Genomic DNA, 12092 nt, shown 5'->3' with positions numbered 1-12092 from the left:
CCCCCCCCCCCTTCTTTGACATCTTCAGAAGTGGTGATTTGGAGGAACTCCAAAACCCCATTTTGAACAATTCTGGCAAGAACTTTCTACATCCCACCTATTTGCCCCATCCATGTCCAGCCGTGCCTCGAGCCTCACACGCCTTCTGCCGTCTTCCCTCCAAACAGGACCCCGTTTTGTTTTCGGGTTCCCTCCGCATGAACCTGGACCCATTCAGCCAGTACTCGGATGAAGAGGTCTGGACGTCCTTGGAGCTGGCCCACCTGAAGGGCTTCGTGTCAGCCCTTCCCGACAAACTGAACCATGAGTGCGCAGAAGGCGGGGAAAACCTGAGGTAGGCGGAGTTGACGCCCAGCCGGGCCTCCACATCACCTCTGTCGGGCTGTTGTCTGTTTGCATCAGGTTCAGAGCTGGGCTTGATTTCCAACTCTGGCACAGGAGCTGTTTGTCTCCTAATCTCTTGGGCCTCAAGTTTCAGTATCTAAAACGGGTTTCATGCTGGGCTCATTTTTACCGTGGGGTTTAACCAGGATGATCCCAACAGCTCCTTTCTCACACCAGGTCTGTTCAGTGGAGAGTGAAGTTGTTACATTTCGGAAAGGCTTCTCTCCCAGTCAGTAAATAGCATTGCTCTGAGTCCTCCCTTCCCCCACCCACGGCCCCAGCTGCCTGGCCCTTCTCCCAGGCTCCACCCAGGATCCAACAACTAAAGTGGTAATACCTGGCACAGCAGGGATCCTGTGCCTCTCTGATGCATCCATCACCATGATGACCAAGCACCAACCCTCAGGTGTGCTCAGCAAGAGCCGTGGCCACTCACACACGGGGGCGGCCAGCCAGGCGTCTCTGCTAGTCTTGGCTCACCCACGTGGGTGGGGGCCACTGGCTGCAGGCGGATATTCTAGCTGGCCTCCACTGGGGCAGTTAGGCTCTGCCCATGAGTCCCTCCTTCCCCGGCAGACTAGCCCAGGCATGTTGTCACGGTGATGGCAGAGGTGCAGGCGTGAGCACACCGTGGTGTGCATCCCCGTTCCAAGCCTCTAGGTTTGCCAGAGTCCAGAGTCCACTGAGAGAGGCCCTGCAGAAGGCACGGATATGGGGCCAGTTGCTAACAGTTCTGCTCTCTATACTGAACTGAACCGATGTCCTGACTGTCACCTCCGAGCTCTGTGTTGAGGATGAATCTGAGGCTGCTTCTATCTCAATAGGAGGCCGTGCTGATGGCTTAGTGCTGGCCGATGGGGCGTGGATGTCGGGGTGGAGTGCCCTCCTGGTCTGAGCAGCAGACAGTGTCTTCTCTCCCACTTCTCAGCTCGGGCCTGGGCTCAGCCTCAGGGGTGGTTTTGACACTCGTATTCTGGTCTTTCTCTCCCGGTCAAGCGTCGGGCAGCGCCAGCTTGTGTGCCTGGCCCGGGCCCTGCTGAGGAAGACGAAGATCCTTGTATTGGACGAGGCCACGGCGGCCGTGGACCTGGAAACAGACGACCTCATTCAGTCCACCATCCGGACGCAATTCGATGACTGTACCGTCCTCACCATCGCTCACCGGCTCAACACCATCATGGACTACATGAGGTGACGCCCTTGGCCCAGAAGGCCCCAGGGCCTCACGGTCCACCCCACCCACCCCATTCACCCACTCATTCATTCATGCAACGCTGACCTTATGCCTAGTGACAGCCCCGGTGTCTCTCTGTCCTGGTTAGTACCAGGCATTTTTGCCATCACTCAATCAAAAGTTAACACGTGTGTGGATTGTCTGCCACATTCCTGGCCCCATTCCAGACACTGGGGACCGAGCCGGGAGCTGTCACACAAGAAGCTTGCCTAAGGGACCTTATGGATTAGTCAGGGACTGGCTGCAGAGATAGACAATAAACACAGCGAATTGTGCTGGGAGGGAAATACACAAGGTGATAAGAGAGTACTGAAGGTTACCTCACAGGACATTGACTAGAACTGGGGTTGAGGACAGGCAGCCAGGTGGACGGCTGCTGCAACAGGCCTGGTAGAGGGTGTTAGGGGTCTGACCCAAAGCAGGGACTCCTGGGGCACGAGGTGCCAACCCGTCTCCCACACCTCACATCTGTGTCCCTCCCTTGCAGGGTGATCGTCCTGGACAAAGGGGAGATCCGGGAGTGGGGCTCCCCCTCCGACCTCCTACAGCGGAGAGGTCTCTTCTACAGCATGGCCAAAGATGCTGGCTTGGTGTGAACCCGGAGCGGGTGCAGCTGGTCAGAACTGCAGGGCCGACCTGCCAGCAGTCAGGGACGAGTCAGCATCCTTGGGAACCCAAGCCTCTCATAGACTGAAACCAAAAAAGAAATGAAAATCCCCAAAACCAAAACACACACAGAGCAGCCGCCCTCTGGCCCCTTGCCTGGAACCGGCCATGAAGAAACGGGAGATGCTGGGATGCAGCCCCCACAACAACGCACATGCCCTTGGCTCTGTAACCCCCACGGGTGCACGCGTGTTCTCATGCCCCTGGGAGGCCACGCGTGTTCTCCCTGCTCTGTGGGGACGTTTGGGCCACCAGACTTCCAGAGAAATCGGTTGCGTAAAATCTGCTAGTGACCAAATCCAGCCAACTGCCTCAGGTCTCTCCAGCCGAAGTCTGTGGATTCCGCGCCTTGGAGAAGCTCGCTGGTCCCTGGCACCTCTCCGTCCTTGCCTGGCTCTCCCCAGATGCTTGTCTCCCCAGGGCTGCAGTTGGAGGTGAGGGGCCTGGTGAAGCTCATGCCCACCCTCAGGCAGTGTCCCAAGAACCACCAACAGCCCTCTCACCAGCCATCTGGTCTACCAGGTGCTCAGCTGCTGGGAACCAGCCTCCCAGCCCTGCCTCCAACGGGACTTGCTGGCTGGACTCCGGGTGCCCAGGCCTGGAGGTCCAGGCTGGGAGAGCCCTCTCAGTGCCAGCTTCCCCACTTGGCTGCTCACCTCCTTACCCAGCCCACCTCAGTCTTTACCTTCCTCCCTCCGTCTTTTTACCCACGGCTAGAATGAGTTTACGCCTCCAGGTGCCCGAGAATGAAAACTTGCTCATAGTTATGAAGCATTCTAAGCCAAGAGTGCTGGTCCCTCCAGGTGGGAGCAGCTGGTACTGAAAAGAGCCCCACGTGAGTCCCCTCCTTGTTCTTAGATTTCAGTTTCTCACCGGGGGGCCACTGGTTCACTGTCAAGGCCGGCACGGTGGATAACTTGACTTACGGTTACTGAGTCTCTTCTGAGACAAGAAAAGGACCTTTTCACAAGTGTTAGTGATTTTTCTTTTTCTTTTTTTAAAAGTACTGCTCCAGGGAGATGAACAGTCTCAAGACTTTAATTTCTTGGGAGGAAGCGTTAGGCCGAGGAGTGGCACCCCAGGGAATGGCCAGGTTGGTCCAGCATCTGGAGGTTAGGGGCTGTCTTCTCAGCCCTGTAGGTCTCTTGATTGGAGACCAAAGTGAGACCCAAAAAACAGAGAGAGGTTGCTATTCATGCTCGCTAAGTGAATTACATTGCTGACTTCAAACCAGAGAAGCATCTTTCTCCTTTTAGGTGAAAATATATATTTATTTTTTGTAAGTTAAACCATTCTTTCACATTAGATAAACCAAGTGTTTCTTGGGGATCTTTTTGTAATGACTTAACACTGGAAACGTGAACATTTGCAAATAATTTGCAGTAAAAAAAAAAATATTTCTTTCTAAACGACTATTCCATTTTCTTTCTAGCGAGGATTCCCGCTCTCTCTCCAAGAGTCAGGATGGGGCACCTTCTTGTCTGCTGCTGTCCTTTCTTCTTGGCAAGCGTGTTGTGTCTAGCGGGAGCTCTTAGAATTTGGAACCTAGAGGTTAAGAATCAGGTGGGGTCTGGTGGGGACTCAGTGTGGCATGGTGGACGGACTTGAGTCCTGCCCTCATCCTCTGCAGGCTGTGTGGCCCTGGGCTAGTCACTTAGTCTTCAAGCCTCAGTTGCTTCATCTGTAAAATGGGGCTGATCATACCTGCCTCCTGGGCTGGCTATGAAGATAAGCACTGATGTGGGTGTTACGTGCATGGCCCAGGTCGGGTTCTAAGACACAGGCAAGGCAAGCATCACGTGTGGCAAGAATTTCCCTTGGGAGCTTCCCTGGTAGTCCTGTGGTTAAGAATCTGCCTTCCAGTGGAACGCATTCCCCCCACCCCCACACGACCATGTCCCACTCCCTCCAGGCTGCCTTGCGGGAGGGGCTGGGGGGCAGGGAGTAAAGATGTTCAAGGAAAAGCAGCTGCGAGGTTGTCACCCTTAGAATGAGAGGCGTGTTGGGAGGGCCTGGTCAGGGATTGGTTTTAGATGTGCGTGTGTTTGTCTCAGGGCCTGATGCTGAGTGTTAAGATCCCAGGTCAGATCCCACATGGCCATGGGACCCGCGTGTGCCTGTGGGTATGTTGTGGTTGAAGTTCACCCGCTTCCTGAAGAGGGGCAGGTGCAGCATTAACCCTGAAGAAGGGGAGGAGGGGGCCCTGCACACCTGCCCTTCCAGGTGAGCGCCCCAGTGCCGTGGAAGGCGAAGGGGGACCAGGCTTGGTTGTGCACCTGCTGCGTGTCGGGTCTGGACTCAGCGCTTTGCACAGCTCTCCCCTGGGAGGGGAGCCTGGGCCAGAGAGGAGCCCCAGGCTCACCCGCCTGCTCACCTTGCTGCTGTTCCTCCAGCCTCAGGGTCCTCCGTCTTCCCCCAGCTGTTGGCATCCCCTGCCCTCTTCCCTGTTTGACAGTGGCAGCTCCGTGGAGCAGGGCTGTAATCTGTCTGTTCCTTGCCGAACGCCCACTTCTAGAGCAGGGCACAGGGTATGTGCTCAGTGACCACATTCTCTGAACCGGGCCTGAGCCCAGAGTGGAGTCACTGGGGCCCTAGAACTTGCCCTTCCAGAGTCACGGCCTCCTCACTGGTAGATCTGGAATCCTCATATCCACCTGACCAAGTGGCTGTGAGGATGAAAACAGACTGGGGTAAAGCACCCAGCATACGCCTAGCTCTTAGGATGCCTTAATACGTGGTGATGCCGTTCGTGCATTCATGCGTCTGTCTGTCCATCCGTCCACCTATTCATCTCTCCCTCAATCCATCCAGTCATACAGTCGGTAAATGTTGACCCCTCCTATATGCTGTGTACTGTGCTGGGGCCAGGGAGAGCACAGCCAACACAAATGCACCAATCTCCCATCTCTGCCCAAGAAGAAAAAGATCCCTTTCCCTCGGGGGGGTATTCTGGAGTGGAACTTAGCTCTTATCTGTGAGCTGATGTTAGAGAAAGGTGCCAGGAGTGGTGTGGCACAGTGCTCCGGTCATGGGCTCTGGAGCCAGCCTGCCTGGATTCAAATCTCAACTTATGCTGTGTTTTGCTCACCTGTAAACGGGGCCTTATGAGCAGCAAAGCATCCTAGAAAGGCGCAGGGCGACATGACTTCCCTTTCCAGTTGTGAGGATTAACTGGGCAACAGGCATGTAGAGCCTGGCTCTGTGTTGGCGGTGAACAGTGGGACTCCGGTGAGATTGAAGGACCTACTCAGAGAGGCACTGACCAAGGAAGGTCTGTATGTGGCTTTCCTGCCTCTTCACTGTCTCTGCCTGCCAGCCAGGCGCTGCTGGCAGGACCCACGGCAGGGGGATTAATGGCCCGGGTGGCCGGTGGGCTGGTGTCCAAGGAGCCATGGGGTGCGCCCGACAACAGCCTTGTTAGCAGGCTTTCGAGGGTGCTGGCTCCATGGCCCACACTCTGCTTCCTGGCAAAACACTTTCCTCCATGAAGGAGGCTCTTGTGGCCCTGGAACGACCCCAAGGGAGGGTGCAAAGCACACAGCTGCTGTCCATGGGGGCTCTCCCGGGGTGGCAGGTGGCTCAGCTCCAGGCAGAGACACAAGCAACGCTGTGTCTGGTCCTTTCCCGCATGTCGCCGCATCTTGCAGTTGGATGGACACCCGCCTGAGATGACGTGGACTTTGGCGTTAGGCCCAGGGTAGATGCCCGCTCTGCCACTTCCCAGCTGGGTTGGCCTTGCCAGATCATGTCCACCCCCCGAGCCTCAGTTTCTTCATCTGCAGAATGGGGCAAAATCACTAGTAATGACGACATTTGGCTGGCATGAAGGGCAGGCAAGAGATGCCAACGCCCACCCCATTTTGAAGTTGTCAAAATGAACTTCTGGTCACATCCTGAAAAATGGGAGGTAGCAGCTGGGTTTAGATTACTCTGGACTGAAAATCCCAGGTCAGGATGGACCCCCTGAGCTGGGTGGGACAGGGCAGGCTGTGTCCTGACAAGTAGGTGGGTGTCGACAGGCTCCTCTGACACACTAACACAGTGCCCAAGTATCGGTGCATTGTTGATGGCGGGGATCAGTGACTCAGTGGGCAGTCACTGTTTCATCACAACTAGAGGAGAGGGTGCTAGTAGCTTCGAGTGGGTAGAGGCCAGGGACATCGCTGACCATCCTGCACAGGGGACACAGGACATCCCTGACCTTGGCCTTCTAACAGCATCTCCCCCTGGCACCTGGTAGGCAGAAGTGTGACCAGAAATGCCCTGGGTGTTCCAACTGCTGCTGGGGCAGAACTTTGTCTTTGATAAACAAATGGATAAAACACCCCATATCCTGAGCAAATTCTCCTAGTGAGGCCCAGGGGACCTGGCTCCTCACATGTCGGTTTTGGAACTGAACTGCGTGCTGGGTTTGTGCCTGGAGAGGGCCATCCCTTGTGTGGGTTGTGGTTTGTGCATCTGTTCAGACAAGATGCTCCTCAAGGATGAGGATGGAGCAGTGGTTCTCAGTCCTGGCTACACATTGGAATCACATGGGCTGGATACCACATCAGTGATTATGGGGGCGGGAGGGAGGTGGGCGTGGTTGAGTGGTCCATGTGGAGATGGAAGCGGGCAGCATCCCAACTGTGGCAGATGCAGGAAGTTGTAATGGATGATGCAATTGCATGGAAAGGAAACACATACGCAGTGAGTACAAGTAAAACTGGGAATCTGAACAGGATCTGTGGGTTGCACCAGTGTCAATTTCCTGGTTGTGATAGTGACCTATTGTCTTTTAAGACGTTACTGTTGGCTTCATTGGTGAATTCTATCAAACATACCATACCTATCCTTCTCAAGCTCTTCCAAAGAACCGAAGAGGAGGGAACACTCTCAAAGACATTCTATGAAGCCACCATCAATCACCCTGATACCAAAACCAAAGACACCACCAGAAAAGAAAATTATGGGCCAACATCTTTGATGAATATAGATGCAAAAATTCTCAACAAAATATAAACAAACAATCCAACAACACATAAAAAGATCATTCACCACAACCAAGTGGGATTTATCCTAAATTCACAAGGATGGTTCAACATACATAACCAATGTGATACACCACGTGAGCAAAAGCTAAAAACCACACAGTCACCTCAATAGAAAGAGCATCTGACAAAACACCATTCATGAGAAAAACTCAGCAAAGTGCATACTGAGGGAACGTATCTCAAGATAATAAAAATCATTTATGACAGACCCACAGCTCAGAATACTCTGAAAGCCTTTCTGCTGAAGTCCAGAATAAGACAAGGATGCCCACTCTTACTTCTTCTGTTCAAGATAGTACTGGGAGTCCTATTCACAGCAATCAGACAAGAAAAAATGAATCCAAACTGGAAGGGAAGAGATAAAATTGTCATTTTATGCAGATAATATGCTACTGTATATAGAAAACCCTAAAGGCTCCACACAAAACCTACTAGAACTGATAAATTCAGCAAGATAGCAGGATACAAGCTTAACATATAGAAATCTGTTGCATTTCTTTACACCAACAATGAAATGTCAGAAAGGGAAAGTTAAAAAAAAAAAAAACTTTCAAAATTGCAACCCCCCAAATAAAATACTTAGGAATAAACCTCACCAAGGAGGTAAAAGACATATTGCTGATAACTCTAAGATATTAATAAAGGGAATTTGTGGTGCTGGAGAAAACTTGAGAGTCCCTTGGACTGCAAGGAGATCAAACCAGTCCATCCTAATTGAAAATCAATTCTGAATATTCATTGGAAGGACTGATGGTGAAGCTCCAATATGTTGGCCACCTGATTCTAACAGCCAACTCTTAAGAAAAGACCCTGATGTTGGGAAAGATTGAAGGTGAAAGGAGAAGGGAGCAGCAGAGGATGAGATGGTTAGAAAGCATTATTGACTCAGTGGACATGAATTTGAGCAAACTCTGGGATGGGACATAATGAAGGACAGAGAAGCCTGGCTTGCCGCCTGGGGTTGCAGAGTCTGACACGACTGAGTGACTGAATAACAATGGCAAAGACGGTTCAAAGAAATAGATACTCCGTGCTCTTGAACTGGAAGAATTAATATTGTTAAAATAGTCATATTTTATGACTATGTTATGATGTATATATAGCACAGGGAAACTATACTTATATCCTACAATCATAATGGAAAAGAATATTAAAAATAATGTATATGTTAATCACTTTGCTATACAGTAGTAATTATCACAACATTGTCAGTCAGCTATACTTAAGAAAGAAAGATGTTACTATTAGTGGGGAAGGGGTATAGAGGAGCTCTCTCTAGACTTTTTTATTTTTTTTTACTGCTTGTCAATCTGCAATCATCTCAGAATAGAAGGAGTACTCTGTGAAAGGTACGCACACCATTGCTCCAGTCCCAGGGATTCTGATTTCATTGGTCTGTGGTGGAGCCTGGGCACAGACAGGTTTGGGAGTCCCTGGTTGAGTCCATGGGGCAGCCAGGGCAGAGAGCTGCTGTTGACTGGTTCTGGGATAGAAAGGGTTGGATGGGCCCTGATCAGGCCGACTTTGGGGTGGCTGCGTCCTCCTGGCTCTGGGATGATATGGCACTTTCTCCTCCCAGAGAGTAGAAAGAAGTCTAGACTCAATTCCACGGGGCCACTGATGACCCCAGGTCAGCACGTCTCCAGGGCTTGGCAGAATCTCCGGGTTGGTGGGGCCAGAGGAGGGTGGAGGGGCCACGCTCAGACCAGGCCTGACTCCTGTGCCAGCCTGTAAAACAGGCCCTTCTGGGCCAGTAGCTGGGCTGGGCTGCCACTTTCTGCCACCTGCCCCTCGTCCATGACCAGAACCCTGCAGGGGATAGAGAGACAGGCAGCTCCTTAGACTCCAGCCCACGGACTCAGTTGCTTTGAAGGCCCAGCATGTCTGCTCTGAGAGTCTGGCCTTCCATGCAGCTTCTTGACCCTGATGACCCAGTTGGAAGCATCTGCTGGACATGTGTCCTCAGGCTCATCCTTCCCTTGTAGGCATCAGTCTTGCCATCTGTACAATGGGCACTTGATAATGTCTTCCAGAGCCATTCCGGCTCTAAACCCTGATGCCTTCTTCTGCTTGCAGGAGTGCCAGCTACATGGAGTGGGATGTGGGCAGGGGGAGAGTCTTACCTGGCACAGTCCAGCACGGAGCGCAGGCGGTGGGCAATGAGCAGTACTGTGCACTGCGCAAACCAGCTCCCCAGGGCGGCCTGCATTTGGCGCTCTGTCCCTGGGTCCACAGCAGCCGTGGCCTCATCCAGAATGAGGATCTGGGTTTTCCGGAGAAGGGCACGTGCCAGACACAGGAGCTGCTTCTGGCCCACGCTGGGAAGGAGTGGGACAGTCAGGCCAGATGTCTGCACATTGGGACTGACCCGCAGGGAGTGCCCACAAATGTGTCCCCACTCCCATGGCAGCCACAGGAACGAGTGATGCATGTCCCTACTTGTGGGTCCCCTGTCTACAGAGCTGATCGGGATCCTCATCCTGCCATTTTTGAGCAGAGTGACATTAGGCAAGTCATACAAAGCCTCTGCCTCAGTCTCCCCATCTGTGGAATGGCTATTTCTATCTCTATTCTGTGGTCTTCACCGTGTGCCAGACACAGCCGGTGTACTGGTGGATACTGACCACAAAGGTGGGGGTTATGTTACAGAATCCTTCCTTGCTAGGTTCTAAGAACAAGCTAAGTCATGTAAAAGCCGTGATCATCACAGAGTAAGTCCTTCTTTTACCCCAATTACAGATGAGGAATTTGAGGGTCAAGGACACAGTCACTGAGCACCCAGAGCCTGGAGGCTCAAGGGTGTTTGAGGGGCTATTTCCTGCCAAGTTCAGCTTCTGCTCTGAGTAAACCCTTTAAGGAACCTGGACTGACCGTGGCCTGGTGGGTGTCAGGTGCCTGGACCTCGCTCCAGATTCACCACTTATGAGCCAGGCAAGTTGGTAAGTCCGAAGCCCCAGATTCCAACTCTGTGAAATGGGATTAGCGAGACTGCAGCTTTGAGGATTAAAATGAATAGTGAAATGAATATTTCTTATACACCAGGCACTGTGTCAGCAACTTTATAAGTATCGTTCAATCCTTGCAGGGGTAGGCAGGTTCTAATGATTATTCCCATTTTGCATATGGGAAAACTGAAACACAGGGGATTACATAACTTGCCCAAGGTCCTCCACTTATGTCTATGCTCTTGACCACCAAGCTCTGCTGCCCCTCTACTGCCATTACCACCCATGGGGCCTTACCACCCATGGGCCCTTACCCTAACACCTTCTGGGTCAGGTGGGTTGAATAATCCAGAATGTCTTTATTTTTAAAGGCACACACCTGTACATCTATGTTCACAGCAGCACTATTGACAGTAGCCAAAATGTTGAAACAACCCAAGCATCCATCAATGGATAAATGGATAAGAAAAATGTGATCTATCCATACAACAGAATATTACTCAGCCTTAAAAAAGGAGGAAACCTGGCACTTGTTACATCATGGATGAACCTGGAGGACATTATGCTATGTGTGATAAGCTTGTCACAGGAAGACAAGTTCTATAATATTCTACTTGCTAGGTACTTAGAATAGGGAAACAGGGCCCCAAATGGTGGTCTAAAACGACAATGGGAGAACATACTCACATTTCTTTCCCTGATGGGACCTGCCAAATTCATGCTTCATTTACATCTGCACAAAGTCCTCCTCTCAACCCCTGCCTTGATTGGTCTCAGCTTATGCTTCATTTGCATAAGAAATTGGAGCCCAGAGGGAAGACACAGCCCCTTCCCTGATTGGTTTTGGGCTCATGACTTATTTGCATGGGGCACAACCAATCAAGCCCCAGGAACCACCAAAGAGGAAGTAAGGAGATATAAAAAGGCAAACTGAGGCAAGACCATTCCTACGGGGGTGGGGCTGCTCTTACATTTGGAGAGAGTACAGCTTGCTTAATAAATCCTGCCTGCTTGAGCTGTCCTGGTCTGTCATTTCAATCCTTTGCTATGACAAGACAAGAACCGATGGAGAAGAACTGACCCAATATACTTAAATGAAGTACCAAGAATTGTCAAACCCAGTGAAACAAAGTTAAAGGGGGCTGGAGGGAGGGGAAGAATAGAGAATTGCCGTTTAACAGCTACAGAGTTTCCATTTCACAAAATAAAAAAGTTCTGGAGGCACAATGATGTAAATGTACTTTACAGAACTGAACACTGAAACATGGTTAAGATGGTAAATTTTATGTTATATGTATTTTGCTACAACTTCTCAAAGCTTTTAAAGGTATACTTTACCTTGTTGTTACTTAACAACCCCAGTGAGAATGGGGTTAGCGTCCAATATCAAACACAGTATTTTTGTAACAAAATAAATGCTGAGTGAGAAAAATAAAGACATAAATTGCCTTGTGTCAGCAGAGGTTGGCTTTTGCCACCAAATAAATTTAGGAAAAAGAAACTTGATACTCGGAGATTGTGTTGGAGTTGGAATTGCTTAGGAGGGGTGGGATTTGCACTGAGGTTGAAATGGCAAACCACTCCAGTACTCTTGCCTGGAGAATCCCATGGACAGAGGAGCCTGGCGGGCTACAGTCCATAGCGGGTGGCAAAGAGTCGGACACAACTGAGCGACTTCACTTCCACTTCACTGTCTACAAACAGAACAGGGTTGATAATACTATATGATAATCCTATGGAGGTGACTTCCAGGGCATAGTACCCTGGTGGTACATTGGCCACACTTGCCTCTCCCCCAGCACCTCACAAAGCTTTTGGCTGGCTGGGGCG

General features: G+C 51.2%; 2 protein-coding genes across 9 annotated transcripts in view; one reads left to right on the top strand and one right to left on the bottom strand.

The window, feature by feature from the left end:
* Nucleotides 1-3693, top strand: part of ABCC1 (ATP binding cassette subfamily C member 1 (ABCC1 blood group)) — a 149966-nt gene extending 146273 nt beyond the window's left edge. For all 6 annotated transcript variants that reach the window (XM_088832900.1, XM_088832899.1, XM_088832901.1 and 3 more), the window contains 3 exons: nt 168-334; nt 1381-1575; nt 2106-3693. In XM_088832900.1, coding sequence (XP_088689026.1) covers nt 168-334; nt 1381-1575; nt 2106-2214 — 471 coding nt within the window. In that variant the 3' untranslated portion in view covers nt 2215-3693. The remainder of the gene's footprint in view (nt 1-167; nt 335-1380; nt 1576-2105) is intronic.
* Nucleotides 3694-9017: 5324 nt separating this feature from the next.
* The window catches only part of ABCC6 (ATP binding cassette subfamily C member 6), a 66908-nt gene continuing 63833 nt past the window's right edge, over nt 9018-12092 (bottom strand). For all 3 annotated transcript variants that reach the window (XM_055409559.2, XM_088832902.1, XM_088832903.1), the window contains 2 exons: nt 9441-9635; nt 9018-9126 (listed from right to left, as the gene is read on the bottom strand). In XM_055409559.2, the coding sequence (XP_055265534.2) occupies nt 9018-9126; nt 9441-9635 (304 nt within the window). The remainder of the gene's footprint in view (nt 9127-9440; nt 9636-12092) is intronic.

The sequence above is a fragment of the Moschus berezovskii genome, chromosome 27 (genome assembly GCF_049115385.1).
Source record: "Moschus berezovskii isolate FMDL1 chromosome 27, NW_MosBer_1.0, whole genome shotgun sequence".
In the NCBI taxonomy this organism is placed as follows: Eukaryota; Metazoa; Chordata; class Mammalia; order Artiodactyla; family Moschidae; genus Moschus; species Moschus berezovskii.
Note: the sequence above shows the minus strand (reverse complement) of the source record. Positions and strands in the feature narration are given on the sequence as shown.